This window comes from Plecotus auritus, assembly GCF_963455305.1.
Source record: "Plecotus auritus genome assembly, chromosome: 9".
NCBI classification, from domain to species: Eukaryota; Metazoa; Chordata; class Mammalia; order Chiroptera; family Vespertilionidae; genus Plecotus; species Plecotus auritus.
In genome coordinates, this window is record NC_137783.1 from 63,105,508 (window position 1) to 63,133,327 (window position 27,820).

A 27,820-nucleotide genomic window follows, 5' to 3' on the forward strand; every position below is an offset into this window, starting at 1 on the left:
TTAGTTTTTTCCTGTCTGGGAAGCTCTTTATCTGTCATTCGATTCTAAATGATAGCTTTGCTAGAAAGAGTAATCTTGGTTGTAGGTCTTTGCTTTTCATCACTTTGAATATGCCAGTCCCTTCAGGCCTGCAAAGTTTCTATTGAGAAATCATCTGGCAGTCTTATGGGCGCTCCCTTGTAGGAGACTAACTGCTTTCCTCTTGCTGCTTTTAAGATTCTATCTTTGTCTTTGACTTTTGGCATTTTAATTCTGATGTATCTTGATGTGGGCCTGTTTAGGTTCATCTTGTTTGGGACTCTGTACTTCCTGGACTTGTTTGTATATTTCCTTCACCAGGTTAGGGAAGTTTTATGTCATTATTTTTCCCAAATAGGTTTTCAATTTTTTGCTCTATCTCTCTCTCCTTCTTCCAGCAACCTCATAATGCTTGAAGTTGTCCCAGAGGCTCCTTACACTTCCCTCATTTTTTGAATTATTTTTTCTTTTTGTTATTCTGATTGGGTATATTTTGCTTCCATTTCTTCCAAATCTGTGATTCCCTGTAATGTATTCTTCATTTAGTTAGTGTTTCATTCATTTTTGACTGGTTTCTTTTTATGTTTTCTATCTTCATTTTTATATTACCGATCTCTCTGTGGAAGTTCTCACTAAGTTCCTCTACTCTTCCTCTGAGTTCATTGAGCATCCTTATAACCAGTGTTTTGAACTCTGCATCTGGTAGATTTCTTGTCTCCATTTTGTTTAGTTCCTTTTCTGGAGATTTCTTCTCTTCTTTCATTTGTGAAGTATTTCTTTGTCCCCTCGTTTTGGCTGCCTCCCTGGGTTTGTTTCAACATATTATGTAGCGGTGTTATGTCTTCTGGGGGCACAGCTTCCCCAGTCACCTGAGTAGGGCACTCCAGGTGTTCCCCTGCCTGCACGTGGACAGTGTGTACCCTCCTGTGAGCCTTGATTGCTATTGGCAATCTTGACCAGAAGCTCATTTTCATGTCATCATTTTTGCATTTTTATTTCATTATACTCTCCTGTAAGTATTTTTTTGAATAATTATCCTTTCACTCCTATCCTTAGTGCTTCATAGTTATTCATTATTTCTGCTCCATCACAGTAAACTGTTAGACATTTCCAGAAGGTTTTGTTTTCTCAACACACCCATGGTTTGGAAATACTGTCAATGGGAGGGATTTACCCAATGCCAATTGGTTGTGAGGACTAGCCTGACCACTGTGGAGGACCAGTTGTGCAGGGGCCAACTCCACAGTATAGGACTCACTGCAGCAGGTTCTGTTCCCTGCTGAGTCCATTCCTTTAGTGTGTTGCTTGTGGAGGTGGTTAGGTGGTTGATGTGGTCTGAAGCAGCCCACTGGGTGCACTGGCACTGAGGCCTCCCATGAGGTGCAGGCCAAGGTCAGCTGCTGCCTGTGCCCTGCCCAGGTCACCCCCAGCATGAGCTACAAAGTGATCTGCAGATGGCACATACTTGTGCTGGGCTTGGAAGTGCCCAGGAGAGGCGAGGCTTCCAACCAAGGCCAGCTGCCATTAGTGCCAGGCCTGGAACCACTTAGTGAGAGGTACAGGGTACACAGAGGCCAGATGCTGCTTGTTTGAGTGATTTTAGGAACATCAGCAGCATGCGCCAAGCCAGGACATTTATATGGAAAAGCCACCAGAAGGGGCTTGGCCCAGGAGTTGGGTGGGGCAAGGTCTCAGGGAGTCCCCAGGGCAGAGCAAATAGTGTGATCCAGGTTGACGAAAGCTCGGATATGGCACCTGCCTGCAGGGAGAGGGCTCAGCACAGAACAATGGCCCCTGCACTTCTGTCTGGGGTCTGGGAGAAAGTTGCTCCCTCTGAGTGCTTGCCCTGATGTTGGACAATTTAGTTCCTCCATGTAGGACAGTTCAGTACCTTTCAAGCTGGAGCTCAGAGGGATTGAGTCCAAGTAAAGATTGTATGGCCCTTTAAGAGGAACACCTGGGACTCTGTCTGCCTCCTGCTCACTCAGGCTCAATCCCCGCTGGTTTTCATAAACAGAACTAATTAGGATTTCTCTTCCAGGCACTAGAACCCTGTGCTGAGAGGTGGGGGAGGGGGGGTGGTATTTAGCTGGGGACTCCTTGCTCCTCAGGAGGTATCAATAGCTGACATACTGCCCCAATTTTTAACTGCTGCACATGGGTGTGAGACCAACCCATTCAGGGTCTTTTCCCCTTTCCCAGTCTCAGTGTGGCTGGTTATTTGGATCTTTAGCAGTAGGACTTCCGTTGAGCTAGATTATAGGCAGTTCTGAATGATGATTGTTTTGTAGTTTACTTGTAATTTTGATGTGATTGTGGGAGGATGTGAGTACCACATTTATCTATGCCAGCAACTTGAGCGAAGCTCATTTTCCCATCATTATTGCACTCCCATTCCATTATACTATACTAAGTATTTCACGAGTAACTATCCCCTCGATCCTACCCTTAGTGCATCTTAGTTTTCATCATTTTTGCTTCCTCACAGTAAACTGTTAGATGTTCCCAGAAAGTTTCAAACTTTCAATAATCCACACTTTGAAAATACTGTCACCTTTGCCCAGGACATCTTTTATTCTTCTTTTCTGTGTCAATTTTCACTTTCTCTTTTTCTGCTAACCCTCTATCTTTGTCCTCAACCCAGTCTCTTATCACCATATTAGAGGAGCGTTAACATCATGTTCCAAGGACTCTAAGCTTACTTCTAGAATGTATTTGCACAATGGTTTTGATTGTCAGTTTACTTGTTAACTCTCCTTGCTTGCCTAGGGACTGCTTACCATTACACATGTCTGGGCTTTTGGGAAGACAGGTCTTTAACTTGCTGCTTCTGAAACCTTCTCTACATTACTTCATCTCCTTTAGCCTTCATTTCTTCATCTGTGAAATAGGGTGATACTAACAACTTCATGAAAAAGTATGGCCATGGTTAAATGAAGCAACACAAACGCAATATTAGCGTGTCTGGAAAGTTAGCATTATCGCAGCTTCCTTCCAGCATATCACGGGACTGCCTGCTGAGGAGCTGACATAACAGAGGGGCTCAGTGAGACCTGTGAAAAAAGGAGAAGAGGGAGGGAAGGGTGGTGAAAACAAAAACCAGCAGGGAAGAGAAGCTCAGGCTGCATCTCTGGAGCAGAGGAGGACACGGCCCTGCCAGGAGGCAGTGACGGCATCTGCACGCCTCCTGGAGGCTGCTGCTCTGATTTGCAGTTTGGTCACATTTATGCAGCCTCATAATGGATCCAGAGCCCTAGCACTGAAATAGTAAAGGTTAATGGTGCATCCTGCTTTTTTATTGGTTTGTGGCAGCAAATATTTGTGGGTATTGAGCTCTGGGAGCCAGCTGTGTTCTTGGCATGGAGGTACTGCTGGCTGGCAAGAAGGATATTAGAGAAACACTTGCTCTCAATGCCCACTCCAATGGCTAACTCACCCCCTGCACCCTTTATATGAAGTCCTTTGGCAAAGCAGCCCGATGTGCTCATAGGAGTCAGCTATGTTTTCAGTTAAGAGATCGCCCAAGATCAGCAGTCCAGGGCAAGAGATTCAGAGAAGCAACTCCCCATGGTCCCAAACCCAGTTTCAGTTAGTGTCCCTTTGAGTGACAAGTATTGGCTGAAAAGGATAGTTGGAAGAGAGGCTGAGCTTTGCCCAGGGAGGATGCCAGCACCAAACATGACTAAGAGGTGAAGGAGAGATAGACAGCAGACCACAGAGATGAAGATAAGCTATGCAATGCCTACACTGGCACCCTGACACCTGAGCAGTGAATCCAGACCAGGTGGACAGCCTGGGCAGTGATGCTTTTATTGTTTCCATCACCATTTATCCACCCTGTACCCCTTCCACCTCTCCCCCAGCCGTCACCACACTGTTGTCCATGCCCACAAGTTCTTTCTCTCTTTTTTCTTTTTTGCTCAATCCCTCCTCTCCTACCCTCCCAACATTGCTCCACAAGAGCTGTCTGCCTGCTCTCTCTCTATGAGTCTGTGTCTATTTCGCCTGGCAGTTCAGTTTGTTTATTAAATTCCATATCTGAGTGAAATTATGTGGTACTTGTCTTTCTCTGACTGGCTTATTTCTCTTAGCATACTACTCTTCAGGTCTATCCATGTGGTTGCAAAGGGAAAAATTTATTTGTTTTTACAGCCTAGTAGTATTCCATGGTGTAAATGTCCCATAGCTACTTTATTTACTCATCTACTGATGGGCACTTGGGCTGATTTCAGATCTTAGCTATTGTAAATAATGTTGCAATGAAATAGGGGTGTATATATTCTTTTGAATTAGTGTTTCAGGTTTCCCAGAAGTGGATTTGCTAGGTCATAAGGCAATTCCATTTTTAATTTTTTGAGGTAACTCCATACTGTTTTCCACAGTGGCTGTACCTGTCTGCATCCCCACCAGCCGTGCACAAGGGTTCCCTTTTTTTCCACATCTTCACCAACACTTGTTTGTTGATTCATTAATGATAGCCATTCTGAGTGTGAGGTGATGTCTCATTATGGTTTTAATTTGCAGCTCTCTGATGATAGTGACATTGAGCATCTTTTCATGTGTCTATTGGCCTGTATGTCCTCTTTGGAGAAGTATCTACTCAGGTCCTTTGCCTATTTTTTAATTGGATTCTTTTTTTAGTGTTGAGTTTTATAAGCTCTTTATACATTTTGGATATTAACCCCTTATTAGATGTGTCATTGACAAATATGTTCTCTCATTCAGGTGTTGTCTTTTCATTCTGTTAGCAGTTTACTTTGCTGTACAAAACCTTTTTAACTTGATGTAGTCCCATTTGTTTATTTTGTCTGTTGTTTCCCTTGCCTAGGAGATATAGCAGGAAAAATATTGCTACAGAGGGCTGTGAAAACAAGATTTTATGGCCTGTTTTCTTTTAGGATTTTTATAGCTTCTAGTTTAACATTTAAGTATTTAATCCATTTTTAGTTTATTCTTGTGTGTGGAGTAAGGAGATGGTCTAGTTTCATTGTTTTGCACATATCTGTCCAATTTTCCCAATTCCATTTATTGAATAAACTGTCTTAAGCTCATTGTATGTTTTTACCTCCTTTGCCAAATATTAATGGACTATAAAGGTGTGGGTTTATTTCCAGGATCTCTATTCTGTTCCATTGATTTATGTATTTTTCATGTCAGCACCAGACTGTTTTGATTACTATGACCTTGTAGTATAGTTTGATATCAAGTTGTGTGATTCTTCCAACTTTTTTTTCCCTCTCAAGATCACTGTATCTATTCTGGGTCTTTTGTGGTTCCAAATAAATTTTTGGAATATTGTATATGTTCTGGTTTTGTGAAATATGCCATTGGCATCTTGATAGGAATTGTGTTGAATCTCTAGATTGCTTTGGGTAGTATGGACATTTTAATTATGTTAATTCTTCCAATCCATGAACATGGTATATGCTTCCATTTATTTGTACCTTCTTCAATTTCTTTCTTCAGTGTCTTGTAATTTTCTGAATACAGGTCTTTTACATCCCTAGTTAACTTTATCCCTAGTTATTTTATTCTTTTTGAAGCAATTATGAATAGGATTGTTTTTTAGTTTCCATTTCTGATAGTTCATTATTGGTGTATAAAAATGCAACTGATTTCTGGATATTTATATTGTATCCTGCTGCTTTACTGAATTCATTTATCAGTTTTAGTAGTTTTTTTTGGTGGAATCTTTAGGATTCTCTATATACAGTATCATGTCATCTGCAAATAATGACAGTTTTACTTCTTCCTTTCCAATTTGGGTGCCTTTTATTTCTTCTGCTTGTCTGATTGCTCTGGCTAGGACTTCCAATACTATGTTGAATAAGAGTGGTGAAAGCAGACAACTCTGTCTTGTTCCTGATCTTACGGGGAATACTTGTATTTTTTGCTCATTTAGTATGATGTTGGCTATAGGTTTATCATATAGGGCCTTTATTATGTTGGAAAATGCTTCCTCTATTCCCATTTTGCTGAGAGTTTTCATCATAAATAGTTGCTGGATTTTATCAAATGCCATTTCTGAATCTATTGATATGATTATGTGATTTTTATCCTCCATTTTGTTTATGTGGTGTATCATGTTTATTGATTTGCAAATATTGTATCAGCCTTGCATCCCTGGAATAAATCCCACTTGGTCATGGTGTATGATCTTATTAATGTATTATTGGATCCCATTTGCTAATATTTTGTTGAGGATTTTAGCTTCTGTGTTCATCAGGGATATTGGCTTATAATTTTCTATCTTTGTAGTGTCTTTATCTGGCTTTGGAATTAGGATAATCCTGGCCCTGTAAAATTAGTTTGGGAGTCTTCCCTCCTCTTGCATTTTTTTGGAATAGTTTGAGAAGGATAGGTGTTAGTTCTTCTTTGAATCTTTGGTAAAATTCACCTGTAAAGCCATCAGGGCTTTTATTGGTTTGAAAGTTTTTTGATTACTGCTTTAATTTCTCTAGTTGTAATCTGTCTATTAAAATTCTCTGATTCTTCTTGATTTAGTTTTGGAAGATTGTATGTTTCTAAGAATTTGTCCATTTCTCGCAGGTTGTCCAATTTTTTGGCTTGTTCATAATACTTTCTTACAATCCTTTGTATTTCTTTGGTGTCAGTTGTTACTTCTCTTTCATTTCTGATTTCATTTATTTAGGTCCTCTTGCTTTTTTTGTTCATGAGTCTGGTTAAAGGTTTGTCAATCTTATTTATCTTTTCAGAGAACCTGCTCTTGGTTTCATTGATCTTTTGTATTGTTTTTTTAGACTCTATTTTGTTTATTTCTGCTCTGATCTTTATTTTTTTTTCATTCTACTCACTGGTGCTGATGCTTTTAAAGACATCTTCCATAGCAGCTTTCCTCACCCAGATGCTCACTACTTCCTCAGGAAGCCTCTGCTATGGAGTCACCATGATGATCCACTGAGCAAGGGTCCGATGTCCCATGCACATCCTGGGTTCAGACTTTCTCAGATCTTCAATTTGGGCATTCTAAGATGACTACATTGGGTGCTATAGTGAGTCATTGCCTTGTTTTGGCAACAAGATGGAGACAAGATCTACCACAGGCATCTTACTAGATGGGCCGATGCCACGAGCCTGCAAGCCCTGGAAATGTGCTGCCTGCCCACAATTGTTTCCATCCAGGTGTGAACACCTGGGCGCTGTCACCCATCTCTCCTCACATGGCTTCTCGGCTTCAACCATTGCAATACCTGTTGATGGCCTAACAGAGGAGCTGGCATTTACTAAATGCTGACTGCATGCCGGGTACATGTCTGTGATCTTTTATCTTCACCAATCCTGTGAGAAAGGTGTGCATCAAGAAAAGTAAGACTTCAGACATTAGATGGCTGGCCTCTGTGAGTGGTCATGGACTTGTGCCTACATCGGAATCACCTGGAGGGCTGTGAAAACAAATGGCTGAGTGCCACCTCAAGGTTTCTGCTTCAGTAGATCTGAGGCAGGGCCCCAGAATTTGCATTTCTCAGAAGGTCCCAGGCAGTGCTGATGCCTGAAGACCACTTTGAGAATGACTGGTCTACCTCAAACACTGCACTGTTCAGAGTCAGGATTCACCTCACAGTCTGTCTGATTCCAGACCTGCATTGTTTTAGCTGAGTGCATGCTCCCACGTTTCTTCGCATGTCAGGGCCTCCTCAGGGAATGCCTGCTCTTCCCACAACATTCCCCCCTGGGCTCTCCAGCTGGCTACCTCTCAGCCTTTGTGCCTGACTTACTGCTTCCTCTCTAGGAAGTTTTTCTTTTTTTCAGGACCTGACAGCCTCCGCTGAGCTCCCAGGGCCTGTGGAACGCCACTCTAGTCTCTCCTTGTGCGGCCACTTCTCTGCCCACCTGGCCCACACTGTGGACGCCTTTGGAGTGCCCAGCGTCCAGTCCTTGCTTTATGTGCCTCTGAGTCCTACCTTGTAGGTTAGCTGCTCTGTCGCTGCTGGTGGAACAACTGTTGGAATGGCCTCGGCCAATTGCACCAGGCACCACAGGCTTATAGAAGCCCCACCTCTGATGAGCCGCTTCTCATTTCCCTGGGGGTGCTCTCTAGTGGGTGCTGCTGAAGAGCCTAGACTGACAAACAGGCTAGAGTAAGTGTGCTGCCTGGGCTGCTTCTCGGGGCCGGTGGCCCCCTGGTGTGGATGGGCGTCCTGTCTGACACGGACACCTGCTTTCTGCTGGCTGCCCGTGTGGGCTTGGAGCCTGGGTGATAGTCCTCCTGCTGTGTCCCTTCCACATTTGCACCCCGACGAGAGGGGGAGAGCCCAGGGAGATAGCTGATTCGGGGTGTGAATAGCTGGGCTCCCTGTTCAAACCTCCAAATGGCTTTCTACAGGCCCGTCCACTGAGATGGGTGGCAGTGCCCGGTGTGTGCTGGGCACATTGGTGAGCTGGAGATATTCCTTGAGAGAGGATGCTGCATTTGGGTGGGAGATCCCTCCCTGCAGACTAAAGGTCATGGAGCGGATGGGTGGAGGCCTGGGCTGACCACCTCTGGCAGAGCGAAGATGTAGGGGCATTTTGCGGTGGGAACGCTGAACTCAGACAGCAGGGCTGTGAGGCAGCCTCTTTGTCATCCAGAGATGCTTGCCAAAGCTCTGGGCAGGTCACCATTGTCAACAAATGTCCTGAGGAGAGAGCATCTCTCCTTTCAGATGCGGGAGGGAGCCCAGTGCTGAGAGCCTGGAGGCTGCGCCTGTAATCCAGGCCCGTGGACACAGCAGAGCAGCCCAGTTTACCCTCCCTGCACCAGCCATCCTGGTGCTTCCTGCCCCTCAGAGCCTGGGTGTGCTTGTGTTGCCATGGCAAACATAAAAACATGTGGCAAATGTTCCTCCTTTACAGGCAGTTAGGGCGGAGGTATAGCCCTCAGGCCCTGCAAGCAAAGGAGCATCTTGCTTTAATTAGATAAAAATAATGGGCAATAATTAGAAAGATTTCTTCACCAAATGTGTTATTTTGTGCTTCCTTTCATCTGTGATGCATTGAAATGAATGCTGAGCTCTGGTCCTGCGCTGAGCCAGGGCTGCAGAAGAGCAGAGCGGCTGCAGAGCAAGAGGCGTCCTTGGCGCTGGCTGAGGCTGGGGGAGCCGGGGCCAGCGCTGCAGGGCAGGAGGGCACCCAGCCTCAGTCCTCAGGCTGTCACACTCCACGGAAGACACACCTCCAGTGACACACCCCTGGTGCCCAGCGCTGGCTCCGCATCACACATGGGTCTGCCTTGGGCACTGCTGCTTTGAGGCAGAGCACACCACCTCCTCCGCGGCAGGCTCTGCTTCTGACCTTACTTCTAAAAGATTAGAAAACTGAGGCACAGACTTTAGGGAACTTGCCAGGCCTCAGGGCTGTGAGGGGGTGCTGGGGCAGGCGAAGATTGGCCTCTGACCCTCCTGCCCTCACTGGGCTGCGTGCAGCCTCTGAAGGCAGCAGAGCACAGAGTGGCCTAGGGAGGGGGCACAGCCATGGCTTCCGGGGAGAGTGGCACTGGGTCTTCAAGAGGTTTGTGGAAGCAGAAGCCTATGGGTGGGTGAGTGAGCTAAGGGACCCCAGGGAGAGGGCCGCTGTGGCCTGGGCCTGGGACGGGGACCTGGACGGGGACTTCTCATTTCAGCAGAGGCTCCGGCTGTGGAGGGGGCCCAGCGGAGACGAGGCCAGGGGAGGAGGGTGTGAAGGTCAGGTGGAGGAGATTGGGTCTCCTCGGAACTCTGACTCAGTGAGAGGTGGGGATGGGGTTCCTGTTGATAAAAAGGAGACAGGTTTCCAGAAGAGACATGAGTACAGGCTGAGCGACTGGAGCTGGAGGAACAGGCTCCTCACCACTGAGGCCTTCGTTCCCTGCAGTTCTGTTTTGTGTGAGACATTCTCGCAACACACTGAGCCGGGACGCACATCTTGCGCAGCTGAGCGTGGAGCACACTGGCCGGACTGTACTCACCCAGGGCTTTCCTCCTCTGCAGTCCCGGGTGGCTCTAGGCTTTCCCGGACACTCCCTCCTTCACTGCGCACCTGGCCCGAGCTACCGGCTTCTCCTCATGGACAGCCACCCAAGGCCCTCAGAAGCGTTTTGTTTTTGTTTTATCTTTGCCATCTTTTAAATAATTGTCAATACTTAAAAATCAAGTGATCTCATAGAAAAGCCCAGATTTATCTCTTTGTTGAAAAACGAAGTGGTGGGAGATGCTCAGAGGGTGACAGTGGGTGGACCTTGGCCCAGCTGCCAGCTGTGGAGGGCCCGCCTCTAAACTGGCACAGTTTCCCAGGGCGTCTGTGCCGCGCCAGCTCTGGGGCTCCAGGACAGTGGCTGTCCTCAACTTCCCAGCATGCCTTCTTCCCTGTGCTCTGGCTGTTGGGTGGAGACCGCCAGTACCCGCCTCCCACTTGCCCTCAGGCTCACTTGGAGATTGTCTCTGCGAGTCTCCACAGCTGGACTCTGAGCTCCTGGAGAGCAGGGTCATGACCTACTCATCCTTTGTCCCTTGAGCTCAGTACAGGCCCTGGTCTGAGGTGCTCAGAACTTTACTGAATTAATCTTCACTGAGGAAACACAACTTTGATAGACGGCGGCCTTGGCAAGTCTCGCCCTGGGCTGAGGGGTCTGTGCTGCTGGGGTCGGGGTGAGCAATGTGGGTCAGGGGCCACTCCTGGGCTCGGGCCTCAGGAGGCCTCACAGCCCATGTTTGGCCCTTCGGTGGGCAGCCTGGGCCCGTGGCTCACAGCCTGTTTGCATTTCAGGACGTTCCAGGACCTGTCCAAGCAGGTGGAGCTGCCCTACGGCACGGTGCGCGGCTCTGCCGTGTATGAGTACTTTCGAGCCAAGGGCACCAACCCCCTGGAGCAGGACAGCACATTTGCCGAGCTCTGGCGGACCATCAGCAAGAACGGGGGGACAGACAACTGTGTGTCCAGCCCTTCGGAAGGCATCAGGAAGGTAGGCAGGAGCTGGCCCCCGGGCCGGCGGGTGCTGTGCAGGTGCCGTGGGTGGGGTCATCCTCCCCCACACCGGGCATCATTTTGAACAGCCCTGTCACTGCAGAGCTTCCACCTCCAGCAGGGAGATCGGCATTTCTCCCAGCACGTGGCTGCCACGTGGGATGCACGTTTCCTGGGTAGACACACATTCGTGGCAACACACAGGGGGGTTGCTTGTTACATACCAAAGGGTCAGTTTTCAAGGGGTCAGTGAAGAGCAGGCAGCTTAAGCCTGAGACATGGGTCTCCTTCCTGTGGTCTCATAGGATGCTGACCCAGCGGTGCCTGCCACCCCGCATGAGAACAGTTTGCAAAAGAAAATGAGAGGCCAGGCGACACGTGGAGGGAGGGAGGGCAGTGTGTGTGGGTCTGCCGGTGGCGAAGGTTGTGCCTGGAAGATGCTGGTGAGGGCATCGAGCCGAGGATGCAGGATGTGTTGGGGGAAACTGAGGGAGGGTAAGGCTAGAAGAAGCCAGGAGAGGGGAAGGGTGCAGAAAAGCCATCACATTCTTCAGGAGTGTGTTAGAATTTGCTCATTTATTTCAGTTAATTTCCACTGTGAACTGAATTAATCATTATTATCCCACTAGTGGCCAGGCGCATGAAATTCGTGCACATTAAAAGGGGATTAATTAGAGGAAATATTTTTATATTGCTATTTGCCCTTTCTCTATAATAGAAGTGTCAGAAATGAAAGAAAATTAGTAACATGTATATGAAAATCTTCCTCCTGTCAGAGTCTGGGGCATACCGCGGGACCTAGAGTCAATTCTGGGGCCTTGGCAGTCAGTGAGGAGGAAGATGGTGAGAGGAAGGTGGTGTCAGGAGCTGCCGGTGGTGGGACCCTCTGTCCAGTGGTGTTGGCCTCCAGGGCTGCTGTCCCTGTGGTCATTAGCGAATGGTGGGAGAGAGACGCGCCCCTGTGAGCAGGCACTGGCCAGGGTGCCTCAGCACCCCCTCCCTTGTACCTATGGCACCTTCCACACACATGTCATGCGCCTCTCTCTCACATACACACCCTCAGACAGACTCACACACACAATGTCACATACATACACACCCCTGTCCAGCCTGCCTCGGTGTCTCCTCACTTTTTTCTGGTGTAAGTCCCCTCTGTGTGACCGTCTCACAGGTTCTCACACACTGTCACCCACACCCCCACATACTCACACACGTGCACATACCTGTGTTCCATATCCCCAGCCACTTGCTGGCAGATGATCTTACTGCAGAGCACCGTGGCTATGAGGGGACCATCTGGGGAAGACTCCAGGGCCACCAGGACCCACTGGCCTGCTCTTCATGATGACAAGGGTCCTCAGAACCCTCGCAGCCCCCCCCCCCCAGGGGAGCCCACAGGCCCAGGGAGAGAGGCAGAGGCCTGGGTCTTGCTACAGAGCAAGGGGACATTCAGGCTGAGTGTGGCTCCTGTCCAGGGGGGCGGACACAGCGACTGGCTCTGTGCTCCTTGTGGAGTGAGATCCCATGGGCACGCGTTCTCACACTGCAGTTAGTACAAAGTGTTCAGCCACTTAGACAGCAGAGTGTCTGGTTCTGGAGCCTGCCACAGGTGGATGGGGGTCCCAGCTCCACCTTCCACAGGTGCCTGCAGGTCCCAGCTCCGCCTGACACAGGTGCCTGCGGGTCCCAGCTCCACCTGACACAGGTGTCTTCAGGTCCCAGCTCCGCCTGACACAGGTGCCTGCAGGTCCCAGCTCCACCTGGCACAGGTGTCTTCAGGTCCCAGCTCCGCCTGGCACAGGTGCCTGCGGGTCCCAGCTCCACCTGACACAGGTGCCTGCGGGTCCCAGCTCCGCCTGACACAGGTGCCTGCGGGTCCCAGCTCCACCTGGCACAGGTGTCTTCAGGTCCCAGCTCCACCTGACACAGGTGCCTGCGGGTCCCAGCTCCACCTGACACAGGTGCCTGCGGGTCCCAGCTCCACCTGACACAGGTGCCTGCGGGTCCCAGCTCCGCCTGGCACAGGTGTCTTCAGGTCCCAGCTCCATCTGGCACAGGTGTCTTCAGGTCCCAGCTCCGCCTGGCACAGGTGCCTGCGGGTCCCAGCTCCACCTGACACAGGTGCCTGCGGGTCCCAGCTCCACCTGGCACAGGTGTCTTCAGGTCCCAGCTCCACCTGACACAGGTGTCTGCGGGTCCCAGCTCCACCTGGCACAGGTGCCTGCGGGTCCCAGCTCCACCTGGCACAGGTGTCTTCAGGTCCCAGCTCCACCTGACACAGGTGTCTGCGGGTCCCAGCTCCACCTGGCACAGGTGTCTTCAGGTCCCAGCTCCACCTGACACAGGTGCCTGCGGGTCCCAGCTCCACCTGATACAGGTGCCTGCGGGTCCCAGCTCCACCTGGCACAGGTGTCTTCAGGTCCCAGCTCCATCTGGCACAGGTGTCTTCAGGTCCCAGCTCCGCCTGACACAGGTGCTTGCGGGTCCCAGCTCCACCTGACACAGGTGCCTGCGGGTCCCAGCTCCACCTGGCACAGGTATCTTCAGGTCCCAGCTCCACCTGACACAGGTGCCTGCGGGTCCCAGATTCACCTGGCACAGGTGTCTTCAGGTCCCAGCTCCACCTGGCACAGGTGCCTGCGGGTCCCAGCTCCACCTGACACAGGTGCCTGCGGGTCCCAGCTCCACCTGGCACAGGTGCCTGCAGGTCTCAGCTCCACCTGAAACAGGTGAGTGCGGGTCCCAGCTCCATGCCCTCCAGCACCTGTGGCACTTTTCCCACCAGGAACCCTCAAAGTTGAGTGAGGCTGGGGCAAATCTGGGGTCTCCAGACACTTAAAACACATAAAAGTTCATGTTATGACAGACCTTGAATATTTACATTTAACCAAGTGATACCTTAGCAAAAGTAATAAAATGCAACACCAATGTTGCTATTGCCATGCTTACTGATTTATTAACACCTGCATAGGATGGCACTCTGACCCTCAGTGGTCGGTCTCCCCTCATCCCTGGCAGGGCAGCTTGTGCTGTAGGTGCCTCATGTGGAGATAATGAGTACAAAGTTGATGTAAGGCCTCTAATTAATGTGCAGCCTGGGCCAAGTGGCCTTTGAGCATCTCTCCCTGCTTCCTCATCTCTCAGAGCCATCCTCCACCCACACAGGGAACTCCCAGGGTTCATTGCAGCAGTGCTACAAAAGCACTTGTGATGAAAGAAAGGATAGCTACTTCTGACTTTATTAAACTTCTATTACCTACAAGACACTTAAAAAATAAAAAAGTACATATCACAGTGGCAGGGGATATTTACAAGGCATGTACCCAATACAGGACTAATATCCAGATTACATGAAGAACTTCTACAAATCAGTGAGAAAAGTTCAAACAATTTAATAGAAAAGTAGGCTAAAGACTTGCACAGAAGAGACAACACATATGGCCAATAATTATGTGAGGAGATATTCAAAATCATTAGTGATCCAGGAAATGCCAGTTGAGACCAAAAAGATATTTCATTTTCCATCAACTAGACTCACACAAAATGAGAGATGGGCAGGTGTGACAGGTGGCTAATCGCTGGGAGAGTGTCCTCAGTACAGCCACTTCAGAAACAAGTGTGCCATTCTTTTATAAAATGGAATATTTATATACCCTATGACCCATCAGTTCCACTCCTATGTATCCACCCAAAATGAGCTTCCATAAGCATCCCAGAGACAAGAGAGGCCATGGGAACCTTGCTGTGGAGCCAAAACCCTGGAAACAATCCAACTGAGCATTAACAAGCCAAACATGTAACCAGCAGAGAATGAATCCACTCCAGCGCCGTGTAATAGTATGGATGAAACTTAGCAGAATAAGAATGAGTAAACGCAATTTCACCCGGGTCCGCTAATGGAAATAACTTACAACATGATACCCTTTTAATAATATGGAAGATTCTCGCACCCCCCCCCCCCCCACGTACACAGTGACGATGCAACACAAGGTCCATGCCGGGGGCTGTGCAGAGGGAGAGCAGGGGAGGACAGCCTGTGAGTGGACAGAAGTCAGGGTCTGTGTTAGTTTTAGATTCAAGGCTATTTTTTTTTAAGTTTTTGGTTCTCATTATAATAAACTAGAGGCCCGGTGCATGAAATTCGTGCATGAGGTGGGGGGTCCCCTCAGCCCAGCCTGCACCCTCTCCAATCCAGGACCCCCTGGGGGATGTCGAACTGCCGGTTTAGGCCCGATACCCAGGATCGGGCCTAAACTGGCAGTCGGACATCCCTCTCACAATCCGGGACCACTGGCTCCAAACTGCTCACCTGCCTGCCTGCCTGATTGTCCCTAACTTCCCCCCCTTCTGGCCTGGTCACCCCCAACTTCCCCCCACTGCTGGCCTAGTTGCCCCTAACTGCCCCCCCATCCTGGTAGCCCCTTACTGCCTCCCCCTGCTGGCCTGGTTGCCCCACACAGCCTGCTGTTCAGTTGTTTGGTCGCCCCTCACTGACCCCCCTGCTGGCCTGGTCACCCCATGCAGACTGTTTGGTCGTCCATTCGGTTGTGATGGTCGCTTAGGCTTTTATATATATAGATGTTAAACGAGTTGATTAAAAAGATGGCCACTTCTGCACAAAAGGAAAGGTGTGGGAGCAGGGGTGTGATGGCTGGGAGTAGCCTGGCAGAGGCAGTCACCGTCCACCATCCTGGAGCCGGGGTGAGGATTCCGTCATGGTGCCCACCCCTAGGAGCCCTGCTTCCTGCCAGGTCCACTCAGACAAGGACAGGGCCCTTTCTGGGCTCTGATGGAGAGCAGGAAGGAATTTGTAAAGAGGGAGAAGTTTTACTGATTTATACAGGTTTTCCAACAAACCTCTCTGGCAACCGTTAAGTTTCAGTAAATAGTGATTGTCCATGAGTGAGTCATCTGTCTGCTGTCTGACTGAGCCAAGGCACACACATTGGGGAGGTAATTGGTGCCATCAATGAGCTGGTTACCCTCCTAGCTTCTGGGGTGGAGGGGACAGGGGATGGCGTCAGGGTCCCACTCAGGCTTATCTCTGGGTACTTCTCTTAGGGAAGAGACCCTCTGGTCCTCAGAGAAGGGAGAGGCTGCCTTCCTGCCCCCCAGCCACCTGCGACGGTCACTAGAGGCAAGACTAGACCAAGGATTGGCAAATTACTGTCCACAGGCTAAGTCTGGCCCATCACCTGTTTTCATCAATAAAGTTTTATTGAAACAGCCAAACTCATTTATTCACATGCAGTCTATGGCTGCTTTCCTGCTACTTTAGCAGATGGAGCAGTTGTCACAGAGAGCATGAGGCCACCACAGCCTAACTGTTTATTTCCTGGCCTTTTCTGAGAAATCTGAGCCGTGGGTGTCCAGGGGCACTGGCCTGGGTCTCTCATCTGCACCAGGTGGCACACGCAGCCACACCACCTCGCTCGCCAGACACTGACACCCAGCTTCTTCCTGGCCTGGCCTATTCGCCTGGAACCTGTCCAGCAGTCTGCGTGCCAGGCACTGCGCCCACGATCTACTCATTATTCCTTCATCCTGCTCAGTGTTGACTCCATTGTGTAGAAATGGCGGAGCCTCAGAGAGACAGCGGCTTGCTCCTGTCCCCTGACTCTGAGTCTCACTGTGGCCTCCCTCCAAGGCCACGTCCGCATCTTTTCACCCAGCGCCCCGCCAGGCCTACTCCTTATGCTTTCGTGTTCCTTCCTTTTTCCCATCAGCTTAGCAGTGCGTGTGCCTGGCGCCCACTGTGAAGCCTTAGCGCCTCTCCCCCTACCCCCACCCCACAGTCGCAGCAAAGGTTCCAAGTCTGTGATTTTATCTTTGATTTCCAAACTATTAAAAATATCAGTTAGAGATTTGAGATGCAGAATTGAGCTGGCAAGTGATTCAAATTTATATAACTTAGTAACATGACATCAGACTTCAATGTTGTTCGTGGGATGTTGTTCAGCTTTTCAACTCCATCCAGTAACATCCGGCAGACCCGGCTTCTGTGTAGTCCAGGGCCGCCCTTCCATCGGGCGGGTCTAACATTCAGTAACATTGCCCAACAGAATGCAGTGCTCAAGTGTAAGCGTGTCTCCAGGGCTCCCTGAGGTCCCTGATGAACAGACCCTGGAGCTGGACACGTGTGTTCAGAGGCGCAGGTCCGAGTCCCCGGGCTGGTGGCAGCTGGCGTCACAAAGCGCACACACAGAGGCAGAAGGAAACGGCTCACATCTTATTGCTCCCACACTGACCTACTGCTTGCCCGCACCAGGCTGTGGGTGGGGATCCCCGCGAGCACCCGCCTTTGTTCCATCCCCTGGCTTGCTGCTCTGAGGCCTGACTGCTGCACTGCACACACTCCCTGCTGAATGTCGGGGAACCCTCGCTGTGGGAGGGAGAGTGGTCCCGGAGGACTCAGCCTCCATGGGACTTGGCCTCCGTGGGACTCAGCCTCCGTGGGACTCGGCTTCCATGGGTCTCTGTCTCCCTGGGACTCAGCCTCCATGGGAGGACAGGAACCTGGTGCCCTTCCCCGCAGTGCTCTCCTTGCGCAGGGAGTGAGGGAAGGAAGCATCCTGGCTCCGCGGCCTGAGGAAGAAGCTTTCCTGGGATGACACCCTCTGTATTCTGGGGCTGATCGGGAAGTTGGGCAGGTTGATGGAAGGGACCCTGATACAGGTCGGATAGCCTAGAGGAGGGGCCTGATGGACGGGCCAGCCCTGCGCGGCGCCTGCAGTCCTGCTCCCTGGGACAGGGACCGTCCTCTATCTGCAGATCTGCTTCCGTGTGCCTCCTTCCTTCTATAGGGGATAACCCCGTATCTCTACTTGCTCAAAGGCACTCCTATCCATTTCCTAAGCTGGACAGCCTCTTCTCTTTATTCATTTGGTTGTTTCCTGATTCATCCACTCAAGAAATTAGTTTAAATAACTTCTGTGTAGGAGTTTGGTAATTCAATTCCATTTTCAGCCTAATTTGAGTCCATGGCTTTGGTCAGGTGGCCTCCCCTCTCTGAGCTCTGTGAGAGGGAGAGCCGCCAGGGCGCTGGGGCGCACCAGTGTGCCAAGTGGAGAGTGCCCTGTAGACAGGAGCGCAGGCTGGCAGCCAGAGACGCCAGCAAACTGCCTCAGCACCTCCTCTGTGTTAGGAGAAGAAGTGAATGAAAGTATGGAGACAAATATACTTCATCTTTTTATGAGATATATTGATGTACAATGAAATGCACATATATTGTTAATTTCATGGGCTTAGACCATTGTGTACAATGATGCACTCACCATCCAAAATGATATGTAGAACATAGCCACCAACTTGAAGAGCTTTCTCATGTCACTTCCTAGATTCGTCTCCCTGCTCCCAGCAGCACCCACTCTCAACTCTCTAGTGCCACAGATTAAATTGACCTGCTTTCGGAATTCATATCAGTGGCCAAACATAAAATATGCACATTTGGGCTTAGTTTCTTTCTCCTGCCTAATCACTCTGAGATTATCTGTGAAGTCGTGGCTATCAGTACTTACTTCTTTTTTCCCCTTTGAATGGTATACTATTCCTTTGTATGAACAAACCTCAGTTTTTTAATTTATTCTCCAGTTGCGTACATTTAAGCTGTTGCCCATTTATGGCAATTAGGAATAAAACAGTATGATGATTTCATACGTCTTTGGTGGAGATTTATTGCCATTTATCTTTGCTAAATATGAGAGCGTAGAGTTCCGGGTCACGGATGGTGGTGTGTTTGTCTCTGTGGGAAACTGCCCCCCACCTCCAATGTGGTCATTCTAGTGTCACTCCCACTGGCCATGTCATCCTGCATACTGTTGCGCTCAGCCGCTGGACATGCCAGCGGACGTTCGGGGCTGTCGGTCTCTGACTGGACAATGTGGGTGTCTGATGTGAAGGGCACCTGCTCTGAGCCACGCTCATTGGGTGGCTAAGGATGTCCATGCTCTTTCATGTGCTCATTGGCTGTCCGAATAGCTTCTTCCAAAAATTGTGTGCTCAAGTCCTTTGTTAGTCTTTACTGGACACTTTGAATTTTCACTGTGTGATTCAGAAGAGTTTTTAAAAATATTTTATGGATATAGGTCTTTGGTGAAATATAAGTACAGCAAATATAATTCCCAGTTGGTAACTTGCCCATTCATTTTCTTAATGGTATCAGTTGAGGAGTAGAATATTTTAATATTGATAAAACCCTATACATATTTTTGAAGTTAAATCTTTATTGAAAGTATTACATACGTCCCCTTTTCCCCCACCTTCAGTGACCCCTTATAGCCTGCCTCACACCCCACCCCAGGCCTTCACCACCCTATTGTCTGTGTCCATGGGTTATGCATATATGCATACAAGTTCTTTGGTTGATCTCTTCCCACCCATCCTCCCCTAACTTCCTTCTGAGATTCCACAGTCTGTTCATGCTTTTATGTCTCTGGATCTATTTTGTTAATCAGTTTGTTTTGTTCATTAGATTCCACATATGAGTGAGACCATGTGATACTTGTCTTTCTCTGACTGGCTTATTTCGCTTAGCATGATACTCCCCAGGTCCCTCCATGCTGTCTCAAAGGGTAAGAGATCCTTTTTTATAGCAGCATAGTATTCCACTGTGTACATGTGCCACAGCTTTTTATCTACATCTGCTGATGGCCACTTGGTCTGTTTCCAGATCTTAGCTATTGTAAATAATGCCACTATGAACATAGGGGTGCCTACATTCTTTCTGATTGATGTTTCGAGTTTCTTAGAATATATTCCTAGAAGTGGGATCAGTGGGTCAAATGGCAGTTCCATATTTAATTTTTTGAGGAAACTCCATACTGTTTTTCATAATGGCTGTACCGGTTTGCATTCCCACTAGCAGTGTTTAGGGTTCTCTTTGCTCCACATTGTGGCCAGCATTTGTCATTTGCTGATTTGTTGATGGTAGCCTTCTGACAGGTATGAGATGGTACCTCATTGTCATTTTGATTTGCATCTCTCTGATGATGAGTGACTTTGAGCATGTTTTCATATGTCTCTTGGGCATCTGTATGTCCCCTTTGGAGAAGTGTCTATTTACTAGTCCTTTGCACATTTTTTTTATTGGATTGTTTGTCTTCCTTTTGTTAAGTTGTAATAGTTCCATAAATATTTTGGATATTAAATCTTTATCAGATGTATCATAGCCAAATATGTTCTCCTAAACAGGGCTCCATTTTCATTCTGCTGTTCAGAAGCTTTTTATTTTGATGTAGTCACATTTCTTTATTTTCTCCTTAGTTTCCTTTGCCCTAGGAAATGTATCTGTAAACATACTGCTACAAAAATGTCTGAGATTTTGCTGCTTATGGTTTCTTCTAATATTTTTACGGTTTTGTGACTTAAATTTAAGTCCTTTATCCATTTTGAGTTTATTCTTGTGTATGGTGTAAGTTGGTGGTATAGTATCATTTTTTTGCATGTACCTGTCTAATTTCCCCAGTACCGTTTATTGAAGAGACTGTTTTGACTCCATTGTATGATCTTGCCTCCTTTGTCAAATATTAATTGAGGGCTTGGGACAATTTCTGGGTTCTCTGTTCTGTTCCATTGGTCTATATGTCTGTTCATGTTCCAGTACCAGGCAGTTTTGAGAACAGTGGCTTTGTAATATAGCTTGAAATCTGGTATTGTGATCCCTCTAACTCTCTTCTTATTTCTCAAGATTGCTGCAGCTATTTGGGATCTTTTTTGGTTCCACATAAAATTTTGGAGAGTTTGTTCTAGATATGTGAAATATGCCGTTGGTATTTTAGTAGGGATTGCATTGAATCTATAGATTGCCTTGGGTAGTATGGACATTTTAATGATGTCACTTCTGCCAGTCATGAACAAGGTGTATTCTTCCACTTGTTTATATCTTCCTGTATCTTTTTTCAATGTCCTGTAGTTTTCTGAATACAACTCTTTTACCTCATTGTTTAAGTTTTTTCCTAAGTATCTTAATTATTTTGTTGGAATGGTAAATGGAGTTGTTTGTTTAGTTTCTCTCTTTGAGAATTCATTATTGGTGTATAAAAAGCCATAGATTTTAGGGTGTTGATTTTGTATCATGCTACATTGCTAAATTCATTTATGAAATCTAGTAGTTTTTTGGTGGAGTCTTTAGGGTTTTCTATGCACAATATCATGTCATCTGCAAATAATAAGAATTTTACTTCCTCTTTTCAAATTTGGAGGCCTTTTATTTCTTCTTCTTGTCTAATGGCTGGGGCTAAGATTTCTATTATTGTGTTGAATAAGAGTGGTGAAAGCAGACATCCCTGTCTTGTTCCTGTTCTTAGGGGAAATGGTTTTAGTTTTTGCCCATTGAGTATGATGCTTGCTGTAGGTTTGTTATATATGGCTAATTAATATTTCATCAAATACATGTAAAATAATTTATTTAAACTTTTCCTTCTCCATTGTCATTTGGGTGATTTCTAATTTTTCACAAATATAGGCATTATAATGAACGTTATCATGGCTGGCAATGGATTTGCAGTTACTAAATTTATTTCTTCAGGTCAAATTTTTAAAAGTGGAATTATGGTGTCAAAAAAGGATATAAACATTTAAAGCACTTAACATACTATCACTGAGTATCACCATAAGCAGGGCTGTAAGTTAACTTTATTGTGATCTTTGGGATGAAAAGAAAACCCAGGCTTCAGTGGATTTTTTTAAAAATCAAATCCTGTAGATTTGTCTTCTGTAGGAATTTTTTTTTTATAAATGGGTATTTTTTCTATTTTTCTCATATCCTTCATTGTGATCTTTTCCCTTTTCTTTCTCCTTACATATTTTGCTTTTTTGTTCTGTGGATGAGTGTGGAGGAAATCCTTTTCCTTTCAACTCTTTTTTTCCTTGGCCTGGCATGGCTGAGGAACTAGCGTGAGATCATGGTCAGATATCTCATTTAATAATCGGATTGATGCACAGACACCCCCCTTCCCCAAACGTGGGTTAGTACAATGATTTACTATTTGAAGTATGTATGTTACCCATTCATTTATTTCCACAACTCATTCACTGGTGCTGAGCTCAGTGACTGTAAAAGTGTGCTTCATGCTCTCCTCTTAAAGCTGAGTTAGAATTTTTATAAGGCCAAAGTGAAAACAAAGACTGACCTGGGACAGTATATTATTTAAAAAATAAAAGATGTTTTGTTTCTTACTTTATGCCGGAGCCTTCCTTCTGTCAGGGTCTTGGTCAATGTTTGGACAATTAGGAGATTAGTTTAATCATCAGGCTGCTGCGCCAGAGGCCACAGGAGAGGCGCAGATGGATCCCTGTGGTCTGTGTCCCATGGAGCAGCTCAGCGGTGCTTCCTTTTGTTAAAGAGGCAGGTAAAGCTCTAGGAGGGCAAGAGACTTGTTGAACCTCGGGCTTTAGTCAGCATTGGACCCTGGTTTGGAGCTCAGTATTTTCTTACTTCAGCAAGTGTGGCATTGCCTGGTGACACTCGGCAAAACTGGAGGAGATGCATGATCAAGGCGGAGCCTCAGCCCCCCTCACACTCCTCCCCACCCCCAACTGTGTGCTCTTCCTCGCTCAGTGCTTTCAGACTGCCCTAGTCTCTGCTGGAGCAGGGTCCCCACAGCTGGCTGCGCTGCCCTTTGTAGAGCCTGCTTCTTAATTCTGTTTGACGCTGATTGGTTTGGGTTAATGCAGCCCAAGAAGCAAGGAAAACCCCACAGTTTCTCTCTTATTAAGTTACTTTCCTTTGGGTTTTGAGCATTGCTAAGTAAATCTCGTTACGAATTCTTTAGTTACTTTTTGCGATTATTATAATTTGCTCGGGTGAGCTTTGGAATCAAACCAGTACCAGTGCCATCACATTAACTTGATGATTTTCAAACTGCTCAGGAGAGGGGTGGGAGGATGCTCACTGTCCTTGGGTTTTATTTTCCAGATTTCCTCTGCCCTCGGGTTACTTTGCACCCAGGCTTGCATCGCTTCGCCTTAGCACTGGCTATAAATGCGGGCTGATTTCACTTTATTTCTTCCACCGAGTATTTGTATTTGGTTTTGTGATTTAAGTTTTTACATTTGAACTGGTTTGTCAATTGATTAAATTAAAATCAAGGAGGGATTGCTTTTGAAAACAGTTTTGATTTATTGCATCAGCCAGATTCCTAGCAATTTTAAGCTTATTTTTATTTACATTTTGTCAGTATAATGTTGTTTGTCCAAGAACAAGAGGGAGAGAGAGGGAAGAAAAATAACATTTATAAAAAAAGTTATTATATATGGCATTGTGCTCATTTTATCTTCACCCTTGAGGGTATTTTATGAAAATTTCCTTTTGAAAACAAGGAATGCAAAACTCAGAAAGGTTAAATAATTTGCGCAAAGATTATCGGACTCTTTATCCCGTGTTTATTACTGTTCCTAGTATTCCCACGCCACTGTCACTGCCATCCTCACTGTGAGAGCCCTATTTGTGCAGGAGCTGTTTCCGCAGGGATGGGCGCTCTGTGGCTCTGCGGCTCTGCACTCCCCCACACACTGGGATTAGGACTGTCTTTGACCCCCACCTTTTAAAGTGTGTGTGTGTGTGTGTGTGTGTGTGTGAGAGAGAGAGAGAGAGAGAGAGAGAGAGAGAGAGAGAGAGAGAGAGGAGAGAGTGACATCACACGCATAAACAGAGATGGGCAGAGACAGACAGAGAGGCAGAGAGTGAGAGATGATAGGTGGGATTAGCTCAAATCTGGAAGAGGGGAGAGAACAGTAAAAAGCATGCCTCCCAGGATCAGGTAAAGAAAGCAGAAATGGTGAGGAAATGGTGAGGGTAGAAGTGGAATTTTCTGTCTCTACTACTTCAAGAATCCCCAGCAGTAGCCCTAGTCTCAGACCCCAGCTGGTCAAATGGGCAGTGCTGGTCACATGGGCAGTGTGGAGGGGCATGGGCAGTGCTGGTCACATGGGCAGTGCTGGTCACATGGGCAGTGCTGGTCACATGGGCAGTGTGGCGGGGCATGGGCAATGCTGGTCACATGGGCAGTGCTGGTCACATGGGCAGTGTGGCGGGGCATGGGCAATGCTGGTCACATGGGCAGTGCTGGTCACATAGGCAGTGTGGAGGGGCATGGGCAGTGCTAGTCACATGGGCAGTGTGGAGGGGCATGGGCAGTGCTGGTCACATGGGCAGTGTGGAGGGGCATGGGCAGTGCTGGTCACATGGGCAGTGTGGAGGGGCATGGGCAGTGCTGGTCACATGGGCAGTGTGGAGGGGCATGGGCAGTGCTGGTCACATGGGCAGTGTGGAGGGGCATGGGCAGGGCTGGTCACATGGGCAATGCTAGTCACATGGGCAGTGCTGGTCACATGGGCAGTGCTGAGGGGTGTGGGCAGTGCCAGTCACCTGGGCAGTGCCGAGGGGTATGGGCAGTGCCGGTCACATGGGCAGTGCTGAGGTGTGTGGGCAGTGCTGGTCACATGGGCAGTGCCGGTCACATGGGCAGTGGCCACGCCCTGCGTCGTGAGGGTCCGGCATCTGGGCTACGTGGAGGCTGTGGTTGAGCCCTGCCCCTCCAGGGCTAGTCCTTCTGATTCCCTGACTCCCCAATGCTGCACATCCTGAAAGGAGAGCCCAGAGCTTGCTGGCTGAGCCTGGGTCCCTCAGGACGTGCCCACCGCTGCATCTCCTTGCAGTTCTGGGGAGCACCTGGTGCCCGCCCGCCTGAGCTGGGCAGTGCTGGGGCCTCACTCTCAGGGCGGCGTTTAGCAAAGGCCGCAAAGGACATAGCACGCAGGGGTCACAGGATGAGAGTGTGCGATATAAAGCTGCAGGGATGGTCTGCATACAGTAAGGGACACTCTCAGGATCAACCGTGATCACAGACCCAGGGCAGGTCCCAGCCCTTGGGGCTGAAGGGCACGGGGAGGAGCCAGCGCCGACCGAGGCCTCCACCGCAGCTGTCCTTCCCAGGTCACCTGCACCATCTCACCTGGAGGGCCTCAAAGCAGGAAACGGCTCGGGTAGGCCACCTGGCGCGGCCCTGGTATGGGTGAGAGTTGGGGGCTGCGGTGGTTCTTGCACTCATTGTTCAGAGGTGTGGTCTCCGGCAAACTAATGCCTGGACAAAGTTACAGAAAAAACAGGAATAACAGCACGTCTGCCCAGAGTTACTGTACAGATTGTAGGTGATGTGAAGGGCGGACTTCAACACAGCGGCTCTCACAGTGTGCTCCCTGGGACAGCAGCAGCTGCGTGACCTGAAGACGTGTTAGAGATGAAATTCCTGGGCCCGCATTAGACTTGATGCTTGAGCAACTGGGGTGGGGAGCCGGGTTAGTGTCTGTATTTGAACATGCCTCCAGCTGAGTCTCCTGCCTCCAGCTGAGTCTCCTGCCTCCAGCTGAGTCTCCTGCCCTCCCAAGTTTGCGGACATAGGTTTGAACGGATGGTGCTTATTATGATTGTTGTTCATTAGTACTTGATTTGTTCTGGAATCTTAGAGGTGACTCAGGCAGAGGCCCAGGTGCCTGTGGATGCTGTCCATGGAGGCGCTCTGGGGGAGCAGGCCTCCCTGACCAGCTCACTTTGATTCAAGGCACAGGCTTCCCAGAGGTTAGCATTCATCCCTTCAGTTCTTCACACATTTATTCAGCACCAACTGTATGCCAGGTATCGTGCCTGGGCAATGCAAGGAACAGCCTGGGGTACTGCCTTCTACTGTGTGTGTACAGGGAGCACTGCCTCATGCCTCCTGCTGTGCGCATGCCGGGAGGACTGCCTCCTACTGTGCGTATACGGGAGCACTGCTTCCCACCTCTTACTGTGCACATGCTGGGAGGACCGCCTCCTGCTGTGTGCCTGCAGGGAGGATCGCCTCAAGCCTTCTGCTGTGCGCATGCAGGGAGCACTGCTTCCCACCTCCTACTGTGCGCATGCAGGGAGCACTGCTTCCCACCTCCTACTGTGCGCATGCAGGGAGCATTGCAGGGCTAGTCCCTCTGCTCACTCCTGGGATGTGAGCCACATGAGTGTCAATCCTGCTTAGGCTGCTTCCTTCCCCAGGATGACATTTTTTATTCTGTATCTTTTCTCTTTGTAACCTTTTTGTGTCTAGGCCAGACAATTCACTTTCTTTTAGAACATTCTTACTCTTTCCTGTGGAGGAACTCAGATTAGAATGTTGTTTATCATGGCCTTTGGACAATTTGAAATTTTGACAAATCCCTGGGCAGCAGTGTGTCCTCTGCCTGCTGGAGGTTGTCTGGGGCCTAGTTGCTGGTGGGTGCAATATCAGGCTTCTCAGAAAGAGAACAGATGCTTCACCAACAGCTGTCAGGTTGACCTGAATGGAGGAGGAGGGAGAGGAGGCGGATCCTGTGTAGAGCTGGCTGGGCAGGGACCTGCCTTGCGCCCTAGGTGTACCAGTTAATAATGCGGATTTTTTTCAATAGACAGAGTTACACGTATGTTGATATATATGCGACTTGATATGTAATGCTATTTTTTTGTCTTGACAGCAAGCTTCAAAACTTCATATGTCAAATTTCCTGAAGGTGTTCCATAGATTTTTTCACGATATTTAAAAATGTCGAATTTCATGCCAAAAAAAGAGCATTTGCAGGAAGTTTTAATTCATTATTTTGAAAAAAAGTGCTGCTGAATACTTTGGGAAGCTTATGGTGAACATGCTCCATCTCAAGATACTTGTGAACGCTGGTTTAAACCCTTTAAAAGTGATTATTTCAATGTGAAAGACAAAGAATGTCCAGGTCACCTGAAAAAGTTTGAAGACCGACAATTACAAGCATTATTAGATGAAGATGCATGTCAAACTCAAAAACAACTTGCATAAAGATAAAACGTTGCTCAGCAATTTCCGATCATTTACAAGCAATGGGAAAGATTTTAAAGGAAGGAAAATGGGTGCCACATCAACTGAATGAAAGACACATGGAAAACCAAAAAGTCATCAGTAAAATGTTGTTTCAAATGCATGAAAGAAAGTCTTTTTTAAATTGTGACTGGCGATGAAAAGTGGATTTGAGAATCCCAAATGCACAAAATCATGGGTTGATCCAGGTCAACCATCAACATCTAATGCAAGGCCAAATCGCTTCGGAAAGAAGACAATGCTCTGCGTTTGGTGGGATCAGGAAAGTGTGGTGTATTATGAATTTCTAAAACCAGGTGAAATCATTAATACTGATCGTTACTGACAACAAATAATTAGTTTGAACCACGCTTTGATTGTAAAACGACCAGAATAGGCCAGAAGACACGGCAAAGTAATTTTGCTTCATGATGACGCACCATCACACACTTCAAAACCAGTTAAAGACACGTTAAAAGATCTTGCCTGGGAAGTATTAACTCACCTGCCGTATTCACCAGACCTTGCTCCTTCAGATTACCATTTGCTCCGATGGATGGCACACACACTTTCTGAGCAGCACTTCAAAACGTACGAAGAAGTGGAAAATTGTATCTCTGAATGGTTTGCCTCAAAACAAAAGTTCTATTGGGATGGTATCCACAAATTACCTGAAAGATGGGGGAAATGTGTAGCTAGCGGTTAATATTACTTTGAATAAATTACTTTTGATGTTTCTCTTGAAATTATCGTGTTTTCTTTGATTACAAAATCCGCCATTATTAACTGGTTCACCGGTTAATAATGATTCCACACTCAGCACCTCCTCCAGGAGGCAGCGATCAGCCCCAAACTGCAGGTCCGCAAAATAGCGGGCTGTGGCGGTGGGTTGGTCTCTAATCAGAGTCCTGTGCCTTCACCACATGGTGCTCCAGGAAGAGGCTGGCCATGATTCACCCTGGGCACAGCCGCCACCACAAGGAAAACGCTTGCTGAGCAGCAGGGAACACGGCCTGTGGCACAGGAGAGTG

General features: G+C 47.9%; 1 protein-coding gene across 4 annotated transcripts in view; it reads left to right on the top strand.

Annotated features, from left to right (window-relative positions):
* GRID1 (glutamate ionotropic receptor delta type subunit 1) overlaps positions 1–27,820 on the top strand; it is a 661,002-nt gene that overhangs the window by 607,043 nt on the left and 26,139 nt on the right. For all 4 annotated transcript variants that reach the window (XM_080640032.1, XM_080640034.1, XM_080640033.1 and 1 more), the window contains one exon: positions 10,759–10,954. In XM_080640032.1, coding sequence (XP_080496158.1) covers positions 10,759–10,954 — 196 coding nt within the window. The remainder of the gene's footprint in view (positions 1–10,758; positions 10,955–27,820) is intronic.